The sequence below is a fragment of the Plecotus auritus genome, assembly GCF_963455305.1.
Source record: "Plecotus auritus genome assembly, chromosome: 12".
In the NCBI taxonomy this organism is placed as follows: Eukaryota; Metazoa; Chordata; class Mammalia; order Chiroptera; family Vespertilionidae; genus Plecotus; species Plecotus auritus.
Genome location: NC_137778.1, coordinates 28,266,263 through 28,281,926, shown reverse-complemented (window position 1 = coordinate 28,281,926; position 15,664 = coordinate 28,266,263). Strand labels below are relative to the sequence as shown.

At 59.3% G+C, this 15,664-nt stretch overlaps 1 protein-coding gene across 2 annotated transcripts; it reads left to right on the top strand.

Annotated features, from left to right (window-relative positions):
- Nucleotides 1-3,843: 3,843 nt before the first annotated feature.
- On the top strand, nucleotides 3,844-15,576 carry PEAR1 (platelet endothelial aggregation receptor 1). Of its 2 annotated transcripts, none has more exons than XM_080647631.1 (22): nucleotides 3,844-3,960; nucleotides 4,648-4,752; nucleotides 5,003-5,103; nucleotides 5,887-5,979; nucleotides 6,310-6,553; nucleotides 7,497-7,617; nucleotides 7,801-7,937; nucleotides 8,020-8,229; nucleotides 8,504-8,678; nucleotides 8,769-8,889; nucleotides 9,576-9,739; nucleotides 9,832-9,934; nucleotides 10,073-10,219; nucleotides 10,404-10,529; nucleotides 11,993-12,121; nucleotides 12,224-12,352; nucleotides 12,560-12,733; nucleotides 12,952-13,040; nucleotides 13,125-13,236; nucleotides 13,396-13,470; nucleotides 13,581-13,841; nucleotides 14,345-15,576. In XM_080647631.1, the coding sequence occupies exons 1-22, from the start codon at nucleotides 3,845-3,847 to the stop codon at nucleotides 14,494-14,496; spliced, it is 3,084 nt and encodes a 1,027-aa protein (XP_080503757.1). In that variant the 5' UTR covers nucleotide 3,844; the 3' UTR covers nucleotides 14,497-15,576. The 2 variants fall into 2 exon arrangements, with proteins under 2 accessions (XP_080503757.1, XP_080503756.1); XM_080647630.1 differs by having other exon boundaries at nucleotides 12,521-12,733.
- The last annotated feature ends 88 nt before the right edge of the window (nucleotides 15,577-15,664 follow it).

Sequence of the window (15,664 nt, the reverse complement as noted above, 5' to 3'; positions counted from 1 at the left end):
CTTCCCAGAGAAGAGAAGCGGGGAGGGACGGTGTGGAAGGTCCTCTTGCTGGCCTACGCCATCAGCCCCGCTCTTGCTGTGTGCTTATGGATCGTCTGTCTGCTAGGAACTCTCCCAGGGGCCTCGACTCATTCCCCTCCTCCTAGCAGGGGCTGTGGCACCAGGAGGGTAGCTGGCGGGCTCCGCACTGGAGAAAACCAGGCTGAGCTTGGAGAAGAGCAGGGGAGGATGAGCTGGTTTGGGCTCTGTGTGGGTTTGGGGGTAGAGAGGGCAGGGATGCTGGGGCTGCTCAGACAGGACTGGGGCCTGGAGGCCTGGCCGGGAGCCCAGCTGCTTTGCATCTCGAGGTGGAGGAGAGAGAAGTGTCAGCTCATTCTTGACTGTAAACACATCCCGGTTCCCACGCCTCTGATAGTGTTCTTGCTGCAGCCCCCATCCCCTTCGCCGCCAGGCTTCTCCACTGCCCTTAACTGGGGCTGTTAAAAAAGAGAGACAAAGCCCCTGGGATTCCTGCCTGGGCTCGGAGAAGACTGGAACCACAGTCCTGGTGCTCCTGGCGGTGTGGCTTTGGGCAAGTGACTCGCCCTCTTTGTGCCTGTGGCTCCTTATCTGTAAAATGAGTAATAATACCTACCACAATGGACTGATATAAGCTTTAAATAAGATGAGCTGTGTTAATCGCTCAGCACCCTGCCCTACTCAACACTGTAGCCCCTGTGTGGGCTCACATTATCATTCTTGTGAGGGAAGGGGTCTGGGTGCCTCAAACCAGAGATACAGTGGAGGAAGGGGATTAAGCAGCGGGGAGGGGCCTTCTGCATGGGAAGGAGCAGTGGGGGATCCTGGGGGTACAGCTCAGTGAATGAATTGAGGGCCCCTGGGGTGGGATGGGGTGCCAGCAGTTGTCTGATTTAAACCCCTTGAGGGGCTCATGCAATCACATGGGCCCAGTGCTGCTGGGACTGGAGGGGCTGGGAGAGATTGGACCAGGGCCTCGGGCGCGCTTGCCCCTCAGGAACAAAAATGCTCCAAAGGAAACAAGCCTGGGAGGCCAGGCTGGGGCGCTGGGCTCCTGGTCAGGCCTGTGCACCCTCCTCAGGGGCTGAGGCAGGTTAGGCCAAACCCTTCCCCTCCTTCCAGGCTTCCCATCCCATCTCCCCACTCCCTGCTGACTACCCACTGGTCTCCCAGACCACACCCTGGCTTCCAGCCCCACTACCAAGCAGCTGATACTTCCTCTGAACCCCCATCCTACCATGAGGCCCTTTGGCAAAGAGCCTTGTTCGAGCCCAGCTATCCTCACGCTCCCTGCCCACCCCCAGGCCTCTCAGAGCCCCTGGAGAACCATCTGCTCTAGAGGTTGGTGGGAGGAGGGGAGGTGGGAGGGGCTGACGGTGGGAGGGGCTGATGTGAATGGAAGAAGGACTTTCTGTGGGCCAGGAGCCTGATCTGCATGGCCCCTCCTCCTGCCGCTATCCTTCCTGCTCCAGATCCTTCCTGCTGCAGGTTTTCCCACCTCACTGGGGCCTCTAACTGGAGACAGATCCCAGCCAGGGGCAGCCTGGGGTCCTGGTGTGGTTGGAGATGAGGCTTACCCAGGGATGGTCGAGGATCCAGACAGATGGAGTTCCAGCCTGAGGACAGGGGCCCCATGCCAGGGCCACCGTGAGGGCTCAGCAAGAGTGGAATGTGGACAGGGTGATGTGTGGAGGGCTCAGGGGTCTGCCCATGGCCCTGGCTGCTGAGCACTGGAGGGAGAAGTGGGAGGTCAGCTGGGAGCAGACAGGGCGAGCCCTGGAGGTAGGCACTGGGCCTGGGAAGGTGGCTGGAGCAGGGCAGGGGCAGAGGGAGTAGCTTGGGGAGGTTGGGGGAAGGAGCCAGCTCTGTTTGGGAGGGGGATGGCAGCATGTGTGGGGAGGCTGTGGGGTGGTGCACTGGGACAGGCTATGGGATCTGAAGGACACTACTGGTCCCGGAGGACAGGCCGAGTCCCCTCACCCACTCAGAGTGAGCCACAGTGCTCAGCTTGAGAGACAAGCCACTGGAAAGAGGGATCCCCCACATCCCACCTGAGTTGAGGGCAGTGGGAAGGTGGAGTCACCCCACTCCCTGCTGCCCTCCCCCAAATACACATTCCATCTAATCTCCACTTCCTGTCTCCAGGCTCCATATCTTGAGGACCAGGGTCCCCCAGGCCTTGAGGCCACATTGCCAACAACACAACACGTTGCTGGGCTCACCTGAGTTCTGGATGCGGTAGGGGCCTGGTGAGTTACTTGTAGTGAGTTAGTGGGCCCTGAGGCCTGAGGGGAGGAAGTACAAAAGCCAGAGGTGGAGATGTGCCTGCAGGGAGCTGTGAGCCTAGCCAGAGTGTGTGTGTGTGTGGGGGGGGGGGGGGGACTGCTGCTCTGCAGGGCCAGAGAGCGAGGGTAAAGATTGTCAGTGGGAGGGAGGCCACCTGGGAGGAGAGGTGCTGCCCTTGGCTGAGAGGGATTCCTGTGGGGTCTCTCCTTCCGGTGAGACGGGTAAGTCAGGAGGGAAGGAGGGCCGCCCTGACTGGAGCTGGGAGCAGCTCTGGGGCCCCTGGGAGTGTGTGGGTGGGGGGCATGTGTGGGGCCAGGCATTGAGCATTCCAGAGATACTCATGGGTACAAGGGGCCAGCAGCCGACCTTTCTGCTCCAAAATCATAAGCAGATGTGAGCGCCTCTGGGAGGTGTAGAGCAGGAACCAGGGCAAGTTTTAGGAACATTAAACATGGAATCTGAAACCAGCAGCGGGGGCGGCCACTCAGGAGCTCAGCCTCCCGTAACAGACTTCATCTGAGTCCTGACCCGCTTCCCACCCACTGGGCGAGGCTAGGGGTGGAGGAAATGGAGAGGAGTCCATTTCCAGATGGCTGATGGGTGACCCGAGGGAGGTGGGTGCTTTCGTTAAACCCGAGGCCAGGTTGGGGGCCCCCTCGGGTGATAGCTCTTGGAATTGGGTGCAGTGATGAGCTGGCAAGTGTTTGACAACAGACTTGGTGTGTGTTTGTGTGCGGCTGGCCTGGTGTGTGTTTGTCGGTTTCCATGGTGTAAATAACCCCCATATGACATCAGGAGCTGCGAGATGAGCACCATTGGTCCTCATGGGTCCATAGGAGCGGTGCCAACACGCCAGAGGTTGGGAGGGCCTCCTTCAAGGTCACCTGGACCCAGCCTACCTCCTTCGTCCCATAGAGCAGGACGCCTGCAACCACATCAGGGTGGTTTTGGCCTCTGCCTGCATACATCCGGTGATGGGGAGCTCACCCCCGAGGTTGCTCATTCCATTACCAAACTGCTTTGACTGTAAAAAAGTTCTTCCTCCAACTGAGCCCAAGTGGACTTCCCTCGTAACTTGCCCCCATTGGCTCTCGTTTCGAATCTTGGTGTGAACATCGAAGTGCCCTGGGTAGGGCTGGGTTGCGGCTGGAGATTCGGAGAGAAGAGGCATGATCAGGAAATGGGCACGGGAACAGTGGTGTGTGTGTGTGTGGGGGGGGGGGGTGCCGGGGCTCCAGAAGGGGTGGGTGGGGCAGTCTGCTAGTGGGGGTCGAGGAGCAGAGCAGAGATGCAAGGGTGGCCCTTGGGGCTGGACCTTGAAGGTGAGAACTCAAGGTGAAGAATCAAGGGAGGACGGCTAGGAGGGGAGGCAGTGTGAGCACTGGGGACGCCACCCAGTCAGGAAAGAGACCTGGGAGCTGGGCCAGGGAGCAGGGGGCAGAGGAGGCATGGCAGCAGCCTGTTCTCTTCTGCCACCTGCTCAGGCCTCCGCAGAGACTGGGTCCTCAGAGCCTAGGCTGTGGCTGCAGGGCCCCTCGTCATGTCGCAGGCCTCCGCCACGTCGCCACCTCTGCGCTCCCTCCTTCTGGCCCTGGGCCTGGGGCTGGCTGGAGCCCTCAACCCCAATGACCCCAATACCTGCAGCTTCTGGGAAAGGTGAGAGGGGCCCCTGCTGTACCTCACGGGCTCCAAGCCCCCAGCTCCCCATTCTCCCCACTAGGGCCCCTCTTCCCTGACCTCCCGCCCTCTCCCCAGCCCTCACCTCCTGCCTGTTTCTGCTCTGCTCTCTCCTCCCCTCCATGGCTGCCTCTGACTCTCTCCCTATCTCTGACCTTGTCTTAATCTCCATCCCAGCTCTGACCCTGTCTGTCCTTTCTTTATCTCAGGCCCTTGGTCTCGGTGGGAGTCTGGCTGCAGGACAGGGCACAGAGTGGGAGCCATTTTCTGTGCGGGTGGGCAAGCGGAGGGGACATAAAGGACAGGGTTGGGAAACAAGGCCTAGGGCAGGATTTGGCCAGAAATGCTGCAACCCATGAGTGGGCTCTAGCTCCATCTCCCTGCATGGGAAGAGGAGGAAGGAAAAATTGCCAGCTCTGGTCCTATCGGGTGAGAAGGGGCTCTGATGGGGCGGGGGGAGGGGGTTCCAGGAATATTCTAATTCTGGGAGGATCCCTTCAGATTGCAGGGCAGGATGTGGGTTCATTCCAGGTTTGGGGGAGCACGTCCAAATGTTGGGGTGGTGATTCCCCACTGTGGCCAAGCTTCACACCCCTGCTTCTCATGGCCCCTGTGCCAGCTCAGGCCTCTCCTGCCCTGGGCCCCTGGCCCCTTCCTGTCTTGCAGCTTCACCACCACCACCAAGGAGTCCCACTCGCGCCCTTTCAGTCTGCTCCCCTCGGAGACCTGCAATCAGCCCTGGCAGAGCCCCCACACCTGCCCTAAACCCACGTGAGTGCCCTGCCCGCTCTTGGGCAGATGGGCTGCCCCTGCTGCTACACACCCTCATTCTTTTCTCGGAACCTTTAGGGTTTGGAGGAAGCATCTGGCCTCCGGGCCCTCACGGGGTGGTGTGGTCTGCGCTCTCCCAGCCCAGAGTGTTGGACAGGCCCCAGGCCTCCCACAGTGCTGCTCTGTATTGGGGTGGGGAGGGGTGCTGGACCTCAGCAGGGAGACTGACGGCCCTTCCGGGTCTCCGCAGGGTTGTCTACAGGACTGTCTACCGCCAGGTGGTGAAGATGGACCACCGGAAGCGCCTGAAGTGCTGCCAGGGCTTCTACGAGAGCCGTGGGGCCTGCGTCCGTGAGTCCTGGGTGGGGCGTGGAATGGGAGGGGCTGAGCCCATCCTTTCTAGTCCTCCCCTGCATCCACCAGGGTAGGGCTCCTCTGCCCTTTGGGTGTCCCCCTCCTCCTGCTCACCTGGCGTTGTCCCTAGGGACACAGCTGTGATTCCCAGGGCTGACCCTAGCTGACCCCGTTCCCTGCCCTCCTCATGCCCCTCCGTAGTCTGTCCTGCCTCCCGTCTTCCTGTGCTCACCCTCTGTCTGCAGTCTGCCTGTGTCTCTCACTGTGTGTGTGTGTGTGTGTGTGTGTGTGTGTGTGTGTGTGTGTGTGTCGGGGGGGGGGTTGTGTCTGCATCTGTCTCTTCCTGCCCCTGTCTCTCTGTCTCTGACTTGTTGCTGTTCAGTCTCTCCTGTCCCCGCCTCCCCCCACCTCAACACCCTGAAACCCCCAGACTGGGGCCTGCTGTGCCTCTCTCTCCTTGCCTCACCTCTGGCCCGTCATCAGCCCCTGCCAAGCCTGACCTACCCTGGACCCCAGTCTCTGGACAGCATCCGTGTCTAGTTGCTACCTGAGGACCCTCTCCCCGTTTTCTCAGGGTGCCTCGAGAATTTCCCAGGAAGGGGCCAGGGACCCCGGAAACCTGAGGTCTTGGCCCTCAGCCTTTCTGCGTGTTAGAGGCAGAGTGCTGCTTAGAGAGCCCCGGGCCCTGGTGTGGGAGGGAGATGGGGTTAGACTTCAGAGTATGAGGGTGGGTGAGGGCAGGCTTGCGAGCCTCTTCCCACTCCCCCCTCTCTGCCCCAGCACTCTGTGTCCAGGAGTGTGTCCATGGCCGCTGTGTGGCACCCAATCGGTGCCAGTGTGTGCAAGCCTGGCGAGGTGACGACTGCTCCAGTGGTGAGTGGCTGCTGACTGCAGGGCCTCGGGCACACCCTCCTAGCCAGGCACAGGGCCTCGGACCCTGGGGCAGGTATCCACCAGAGCCCCTTTGGGATGTGCTTCACGCCAGCGGTTGCCAACCTTTCGGACCTCACGGACCACCATTGCTCCGCGGACCACCGGTTGGCGACTGCTGCTCTCCGCTGCCTTTGCCGGGGATGTGGTAGCTTTGGGCCAAGCCAGGCGTGGCGTATGTGGGGGATGGGAGACAGGGACAGGGATTAACTGGAGGCTGAGGGGGCATGGGTGAGACCCCTGGTAACCTCTTCCACCCTCCTCATCTCACAGACTGTCCCCCGGGAGTGTGGGGACCACAGTGTGACAAGCCCTGCAGCTGTGGCAACAGCAGCTCCTGTGACCCCAAGAGTGGGGCATGTTCCTGCCCCTCTGGTCTGCAGCCCCCCCACTGCCTTCAGCCCTGCTCCCCTGGCCGTTACGGCCCTGCCTGCCAGCTCTTCTGCAACTGCCATGGGGCACCTTGTGACCCCCAGACTGGAGCCTGCTTCTGCCCCCCAGAGAGAACGGGGCCCAGGTGTGTAGTGGGGGACAAGCACACTAATGGGGTCACAGGCACAGGACCACACTGGCACACATGGGCATATGCGGGAACTCCGACGGGTTCCAAAGGGAGGGTTGGCGTCAGAGGCCAAGATCCGAGTCCCTGCTCTGCCACTCCCTGGCTGAGTGACCTTGAGCAAATCATTGACTTTGTGAGCTTGATTCCTGTCTGTGCAGTGGCAACAGCGTTATCCACGTGGGAAGGTTACTGTGAAGATAACATGAGAGAGCATGTGTGTGAAAGCATGTCATAAAGTGGGGCTGAGACAGGGAGCCTCGTGGCAAGGCCGGGTACAGGGAGAGCTGGGGAGCCCCAGGAAGGAGAAGGTTCACTAGGTGGGAACCACGGCCCGGCTGCACGGAGGAGCTCCGGAGCTGAGACCTCCACGCAGGTAGAGGCTCCCCCAGAAGGAACAGCAGGAGCCAAGGTGGAGGTGGACCGGGTGTCTGGGGCCTCCACTCTACCGCACCTGGTGGTGCTATGTCCCTGCCATTTCCAGTCCTGGCAAGTTTTTGTTTTTTTTTTAAGCTTTTTTTTTTTTTTATTAAATATATTTTATTGATTTTTTACAGAGAGGAAGGGAGAGGGATAGAGAGTCAGAAACATCGATGAGAGAGAAACATCGATCAGCTGCCTCCTGCACACCCCACACTGGGGACGTGCCCGCAACCAAGGTACATGCCCTTGACCAGAATCGGACCTGGGACCCTTTAGTCTGCAGGCCGACGCTCTATCCACTGAGCCAAACCGGTTAGGGCAAGTCCTAGAAAGTTTTACTTTCTGATGCCAGAGTCCCCTACAAGGGGGTGGGGGGAGTGTGCTCACTGAGCCCTGAAGTCAGGCCTTAGGGCAAAGGGGAGGCAAGTACTGCTTGCTCACGCTGACCCACACTGACCTCACCTGCTCTGCCCGCCAGCTGTGAGGTGTCCTGTCTCCAGGACACTGTTGGCCTCCTCTGCCCCAGCACCTCTCCTTGCCACAACGGGGGTGTCTTCGAGGCCTCCCGAGGCTCCTGCAGCTGCCCACCTGGCTGGATGGTATGAAGGGTGGGGCCTGTTGAGCCGGGGTGGGGTCTGATAGGGCCCGAGGAGGGTATACGTGAAGCGGGTGGCTTGTGGGCCCTGGAGCGGTGTGAGGGCTCTTGGTGTGGGAGTATTCAAGGGTCCTGTAACCAGGGGGAGACCCAGTGCCGGGGAGTCTGTCAACCTCTCACTCCACAGGGCACCATCTGTACCCTGCCCTGCGCCCAGGGCTTCCATGGACCCAACTGCTCCCAGGAATGTCGCTGTCACAACGGTGGCCTCTGCAACCCGTTGACTGGGCAGTGCAGCTGTGCTCCTGGCTACACGGGGGAGAGGTGAGTGGCATCGGGAGGGCGGGAGCGGTGGGGACGGGCCAGGAGGATGGACGTGGCCAGGCTCACTCAGCTGGGCGCCCAGGTGCCGAGAGGAGTGCCCCGTGGGCCACTTCGGACAGGACTGTGCGGAGACATGCGACTGCGCCCCCGGGGCCCGCTGCTTCCCCAACGGCGCGTGTCTGTGCGAACACGGCTTCACCGGGGACCGCTGCACCGAGCGCCTCTGCCCGGATGGCTTCTATGGCCTCAGCTGCCAGCTGCCCTGCACCTGCGACCCAGAGCACAGCCTCAGGTGGGCCTGGGGACCTGGTCAAGGACTCAGGAGGCCCGTGGGCGGGGCCTTCGGTGCTGAAGCCACCTGGGTCATATCCGGGGCATATCCACGGGCGGGATGGATGTCACAGAAGGGAAAAGAGGGGCCTTGGGACCGGCTGGCGGGGCGCTCTCGGAACAGCACCGAGCCTTCCTTATGGCCCCCTCCCTTGGCATCGTGGGCTGTCCCCCGCAAAGGGGTCTGGGTTGGCCCGAGGCCCCGGCTCAGAGCGCACCACCTGCCTCGCCCGCAGCTGCCACCCGATGAGCGGGGAGTGCTCGTGCCAGCCGGGCTGGGCCGGCCTTCACTGCAATGAGAGCTGCCCGCGGGACACGCACGGGCCCGGCTGCCGGGAGCATTGCCTCTGCCTGCACGGCGGCCTCTGCCAGCCCGACAGCGGCCTCTGCCGGTGCGCGCCCGGCTACACGGTGAGGCGCGCCCTGCGAACTGGACCCGGGGGGAGGCGGGGCGGGATGAGCGGAAGAGCCGCCGCTCACTAGTCCGCCCGCTGCCTTCAGGGCCCGCACTGCGCTAGCCTCTGTCCGCCTGACACTTATGGAGTCGACTGCTCCTCTCGCTGCTCCTGCGAGAATGCCATCGCCTGCTCCCCTATCGACGGCGCTTGCATCTGCAAGGAAGGTAAAGGGGTGCGTCCGGAGGGGCGGGTTGGGGGCGGGGCCACGGAGAGAAGAGAGGCGGCAGGGTAAGGGAGGAGCTGCTGGGCAGCAGCTGGGCCGTGGGAAAGTAGCCAGGCTACTTCCTTCCTGGAATCTCCACTTTATTTTTCTTCAACTGCAGAAATCCCACTCACTCTTAAAGGCCCAGCCCAGAAGGCCCCTCTTTGGCGAACCCTGTTCACCCTCAGTGATACATAACCACAGAGGGGCAGCACCAGGCAGGGCCTCCGAGATCTCCAGGGGTGCAGGGTGGCAGTCTGTAGGCTGGGTTCTGACACAGGCTAGCTCTCTAGTATGTTTACAAACCTCCAGTCTCCAGTTCCCACTCTTCCCTACTGCCTTACACATGATGGGAAGAATTCACGTAGTTACCTGTTGGGGCCTCTGGAAGCATTTGGTTTGCTGCCAACTCCCTTCATTTTGCAGAAGAGGCATCCAAGACCCAGAACGGGGTGGTGCGTGGCTGGCAGTCACTTCGCCTTTTGTTCCACATCTAACAGTTTATATGCTTGTCTCTTGTAAGGGACCATGAGCACCCCCACTTCACCCCCAACTCATAGCACAGAGCCCGACATAGTCAATGCTTAGTGTGTGCTCACCCAGGAGAGGGGCTGGGTCCCCATGCCTACCTGCAAACCTCTCTTCTAGGTTGGCAGCGTGGTAACTGCTCTGTGCCCTGCCCACCTGGTACCTGGGGATTCGGTTGCAATGCCAGCTGCCAGTGTGCCCATGAGGCAGCCTGCAGCCCCCAAACTGGAGCCTGTACCTGCACCCCTGGGTGGCACGGGGTCCACTGCCAGCTCCCTTGTCCAGTAAGTGCCCAACAGCCTGCCTGCCTGGGGGAAGGGAGGGCATGGCATCCCTCAGCTGACTAGTCTGCCCTCCCCTCCACTCCCTCTCCAAGAAGGGGAAGTTTGGTGAAGGCTGTGCCAATCACTGTGACTGTGACCACTCTGATGGCTGTGACCCTGTTCATGGACAGTGCCAGTGCCAGGCTGGCTGGACAGGTGAGCATTCCGGGTGACCAGGCCCCAGGCCCATTGTGGAGTTGGGGGTATACCAGTAAACTCCAAGAAATGTGTCCAGAAGAACCCTTATGGAAGGGGTAGGGCAGGCCAGGCTCACCCTATTCCTCTCTCCCACAGGTACCCGCTGCCACCTGCCCTGCCCTGAGGGCTTCTGGGGAGCCAACTGTAGCAACACCTGCACCTGCAAGAATGGGGGCACCTGCATCCCCGAGAGTGGCAATTGTGTGTGTGTACCTGGATTCCGAGGTCCCTCCTGCCAGAGACGTGAGGCTCCCTCCCCTCCTCCCACCTGTCAGCAGTGTGGCACAGTGTAGTGTCAGAAGCCTTCTACTCTACCCATCTTGTTTTCTTCCACTGATTCCAATCTTTGGGCCAGTGGGAAGGAGGGAGGGAGATAGTGGGATCAAGGGCTGTTTGCCCCCAATCACCAGGAGCCCTTTTCTCCCAGCCTGCCAGCCTGGCCGCTATGGCAAACGCTGTGTGCCCTGCAAGTGTGCTAACCACTCCTCCTGCCACCCCTCCAATGGAACCTGCTACTGCCTGGCTGGCTGGACTGGCTCAGACTGTTCTCAAGGTACGTGGTGGCTCGTGTGTCTGAGAGCATGTGCATGCCAGAGGGTGGGCTGAGAACCAGCGGCTTCTGTTCCCCTGCTCCTGGGTATGAAAGCCTCTGGACCTACCTTGAGTCAGTTAGTTATATAAACAATATAAACAAAAACTTCTGGAGCATCACCTCCATTCTGGGTGCTGAGGATGCAGCAATGAACAGGTCAGGAGAAACAGCTCCCTGTCCTTCTCCGTGGGAGACCTAGGAAGAGCAGTACAGGGAAGGCGGTGAGGGAAGCCATAAGCTCGTTGTTTTGTTTTGTTTTTAAAAATATGTTTTTATTGATCTTTTAGAGAGAGAGGAAGGGAGAAGGATAGAGAGATAGAAACATCAATGAGAGAAACATCATCGATCAGCTGCCTCCTGCACACCCCCCCACTGGGCATCAAGCCTGCAACCCAGGCATGTGCCCTGACCGGGATCGAACTGAACAGCCTCTTGATTCCTGGGTCAATGCACAACCATTGAGCTACACCGGCCGGGCCACAAGCTCAGTTTCTTATTAATTAATTAATTGGTTCTTTCTCACATCTATAATAATAAAAGCGTAATATGCTAATTAGACCAGATAGCTGAATAACCTTCCAGACGTCCTTCCAGACATCTGGAAGACAACCTTCTGGATGAAGCTGGGGCTGCAAGGGCTGAGGCAAGCCGTGGAGGCTGCGAGGGCCGAATCAAGCTGCTGCGACCAACCAGTGGGCTGCGGCGGGTGGGCAGGGCCTCCTTCTGCGAGGGAAGCCCGGGGCCAGGTGCCTGCTGGGGGCCGAAGGGAAGCCTGGGTCCCGGGTGCCAGAGTGAAGCCAGTGCCGGCAGCCAGGGGAAGGAAGGCCTACTCTTGCACGAATTTCGTGCATCGGGCCTCTAGTAAATATATGAAGAACATCATAGAAAAGATTAATGCAGAACAACCAAGTGAAATAGATTTTGAAAAGGGAAATGAGAAGCTATTGCTATGGAACAGGCTGGATGGAAGCTCATTGTCAGGCAGGGTAGAGAAAAGTCATCCTGGTGGAGAGCTTTGCCATGGAATTCAGTAATAACTACTATTAGATTTTCTGTTAGTATCAGACACATAAAAATTATACCTTAAACAGCGTGAACATTTACTTTTGTCACATTAAAAAAAAATATTTTTAAAGTCCAGAGCTACACAGTGCAGGGTAGTTTGGACGGCTCTGGTCGCCTGGCCCGGCCACGCTGTTCAGAATGGCCATTAGACAGCCAAGTGTAGACGTTAAGTAGGCAGCTGAGCACATGGGTCTGCCGGTCAGCATTTGTGAGTCATCCGAGTGTAGATACTGTTCAAAGCCTCGGTGTCCCTGGGGAGAGAGACCAACGCTGCGGGGAAGGTTTCAGTGTTGTTGGGGCCCAGAATTCATCCGGTGAGTGCAGAGGGGGGCTGGGCTGGCACACCTTGTCTCCTGCAGCATGCCCTCCAGGACGTTGGGGAGACAACTGCGCCCAGCCCTGCCAGTGTCACCATGGCGGGACCTGCCACCCCCAGGATGGAAGCTGTTTTTGCCCCCCAGGCTGGACCGGACACCTCTGCTTGGAAGGTACCAACAGAAGCGGAGCTCCGTGCCCCTGCGCCCAAGTCAGCCCTAGCCCAGTGTCCTGGCAACCTCTGATCTCCGCCTACCTCCTTGGCTCTCTCCCAGGCTGTTCTCCAGGGATGTTTGGTGCCAATTGCTCCCAACCATGCCAATGTGGTTTTGGAGAGAGGTGCCACCCAGAGACAGGGGCCTGTGTGTGTCCTCCAGGGCACAGTGGTGCCCCCTGCAGGATTGGTGAGTTCTCCTCTAGGCCTTGAATATCCCCAGGGAATGAGGACATGGGCACCTGCCTGGATCTCTGCCAAGATCTTGGCCCCTCACCTAGGAGTCTCTCCCATGCATGTCCCCCAAGCTCACCAGCAGAGCCAAGACACTGTTCTGAATGACTGCCCTACCCACTAGGAAGCCAGGAGCCCTTCACCATGATGCCTACCTTTCCAGTGCCCTATAACTCACTGGGGGCCGTGATTGGCATCGCAGTGCTGGGGTCCCTGGTGGTGGCCCTGGTGGCATTGTTCATCGGCTACCGCCGTTGGCAAAAAGGCAAGCAGCACCAACACCTGGCAGTGGCGTACAGCAGCGGGCGACTGGATGGCTCGGAGTATGTCATGCCAGGTGAGCATGCAGGGGGCAGGGGACACATCCAAGTAGCTGGCTCATAGGCACAGGGCTCCTGGGTCTCTCCCTGGACCTGGAAGATGGGAAATGAGGAGTTGGAGAAGGAAGGGAAGTCAGAGGGGCTGATTACTGATCTCCGGGGTCAGAATAGCATTCCTGGGGCCAGGCCTGTCTCCGACTGGGGTGTCACCCTGCACCTGTGTCTGTTCTTGCAGATATCCCTATGAGCTACAGTCACTACTACTCAAACCCCAGCTACCACACCCTATCACAGTGCTCGCCTAACCCTCCACCCCCCAACAAGGTCAGTGCTGGGGAGGGTGCACTGTGGGGAGATGGCAAACACCTGCTTCTCTGGAAAGCTCCATCCTTGCTCCTCCCCCATCAGGTTCCAGGCAATCAGCTCTTTGCCAGCCTCCAGGCCCCTGAGCGGCCAGGTGGAGCCCATGGGCCTGATAACCACACCACGCTGCCTGCTGACTGGAAGCACCTGGACAGGGGTAGGAGCCTAGAGGCCAGGCCTCTGGTGAGGTCGGGGGTGTGCAGCCCAGCGTCCCGCTCCATCTGAGTGTGCGCATCTGCAGGAGGGGGTTCTGGGCACCAGTGTTAGAGGAGACTGAGCCCAGGAGTTTGATTGCGGGTTGCTTCCTCCTCCTCAGGTAGCAGCCGCTTGGACCGAAGCTACAGCTGTAGCTACGGCAACAGTAATGGCCCAGGCCCATTCTACGGTAAAGGTATGAGCGCGGGGGGGGGGGGGGGGGCGCGGGTGTGAGCAAGGGGCTGCACTGGAGTTTGTTTAGGAGCCAGTGCCTCCCCTGAGCCTGAATTCTTTCCCCATCCTCAGGACCCATCTCTGAAGACGGGCTGGGGGCCAGTATGGCTTCCCTGAGCAGTGAGAACCCCTATGCCACCATCCGGGACCTGCCCAGCCTGCTAGGGGGCCCCCGGGAGAGCAGCTATGTGGAAATGAAAGGCCCTCCCTCAGGATCTCCCCACAGGCAGCCTCCTCAGCTTCCGGCCAGCCAGAGGCCGAGGTACCCCCAGCCACAGCCGCAGCCGCAGCGAGACAGTGGTACCTATGAGCAGCCTAGCGCTCTGCCCCATGGTGAGCCTCCTTCTCCGCTGGGGCAGGGGCTGGAGAGATGGAAGGGAGAAGGGCCAAGGGAGGTAGAAAGGGACAGAGAAAGAGAATATGGAGGTGGCACGCTGTGGCAGCAAGAGCAAGGCCTTGGGGGTCTGACTTGGGCCCAGACCGGGCATGATGTTGGGAATCACATTGCTGCTTAGAGCCTGAGCGGTGGGACCCACCTCACAGGGCTGAGGATCGAAATGGCGGTTGTATAGCACCTGGCGTGTGGAGTTGGTCCCCAGAAAAGTGGGGAACCAGGCAGGGGGTGAGCAAGGGGGCTGCATGGGCAGGTGACAGTGTCCTCAAATCCTGTGAGGTGGGCAGGTCAAGGTGGCCTCCCCCACTGGCAGCTGAGAAGCTGCACAAACTGCCTATAGCCAGGCACCAGCTCTGCTTTGGGCAGAAGAGGCTGGAGAGGAGAGAGGAGTAAGAAGGGGAGGAGCCACCTCCTCCTCATTCCGTCCCTTCTCTGTCTCCAGACCCAGACTCCGTGGGCTCCCAGCACTCCCAGTCTCTCGGCCCGACCCCCGGCCACTATGACTCGCCCAAGAACAGCCACATCCCTGGACACTATGATTTGCCTCCTGTACGGCATCCCCCATCCCCCCCACTTCAGCACCGGGACCCTTGAGGGGCCAAGATGGTGTGCAGAGGCCAGCACACCTGTTCTTGCTGCCCAAGGTTGGGGACAGAGCCGGCTGAACCCTGCCAGGAGCAGGGAGAGGTCTGGCAGGCCGGGACCATGAACATGTTTATGAACAAATTTAATAGAGGAAGTGAATGGAGAGATGGGAGCCTGGCTCCCACTTCCACATTGGGACACTGGTTGGCAGGAAGCCTGCACTCCCTTTCCCCAGCCCACTGCTCCCCAAGGCTGCCGGGCCTGTGTACATAAACTGGGGGGTTGAACATTACTGGATAACTGGTTTCATATTGATGTAAAAAACGTATACTGAGCACCTTTTCTCTGCACTCCCAGGCTGGGCTCTGTGTATGTGTGCATATGTGAGCTTTTGCGTGTGTGTGTGTGTGGGGGGGGGGGGGTGTTTTCAGAGGGGTACCAGGGATTGGCCCTATCCTATGGCTCTCACCATTTAGTAGAGAGGCAGCCCCAAACCAGTTAACTAGCAGTAGTCTCCTAGCTGGCCCCCTGCATTCACTTAGAACCCCTGCCAGCCAGCTGCTCCAAATGCAAGCTGATTAGGTGGCCCCTGTCTGAGAGTCTTCATGCTGCTCCCTTGCTCCCGGCCAGAGTCAAAACTGTCAAAGGTCTTAAGTAAAGGCTCTGCTGGCCTCACGCTGTGTCTGCAGCCTCACCCTGAACTGTGTTCGCTGTCACTCTGCCTCAGTAACACTGGCTTCGAGTCCTCCTCTCAGTCATACTTCTTGCTGCCACAGGGACTTCACACGTCTGGAATGCTCTTCTCCCCCACTTACCTGTTAACCTCTCTTGGCTTTCACATCCCCTCCTCTGGGAAGCACCTCTCTTTCTTAGCACTAATAACAGCTGCATGCATTCAACAGATGCCTGCAGAAGGCCTGCCGGGCACCAGGCACCTCAGTAATGTGTTTTTTGTGGGTTTTTTTTTGTTTTGTTTTTTGTGATTCTTTGATTAATTTCTGCTTCTCCCACCAGTCTGTAAGTCCCCTGTGTTTATGGTCAACATTGGTTCTCCTTGGCACATAGCAGGCACTCAATAAATGTTCCCTAAAAGATAGGCTGAGTGAATTAAAAGTATCAGTCACACTATGGTAAGTGCTCAGATCGAGGGGAAATGGCATGTTCTGAGAGTTAATAG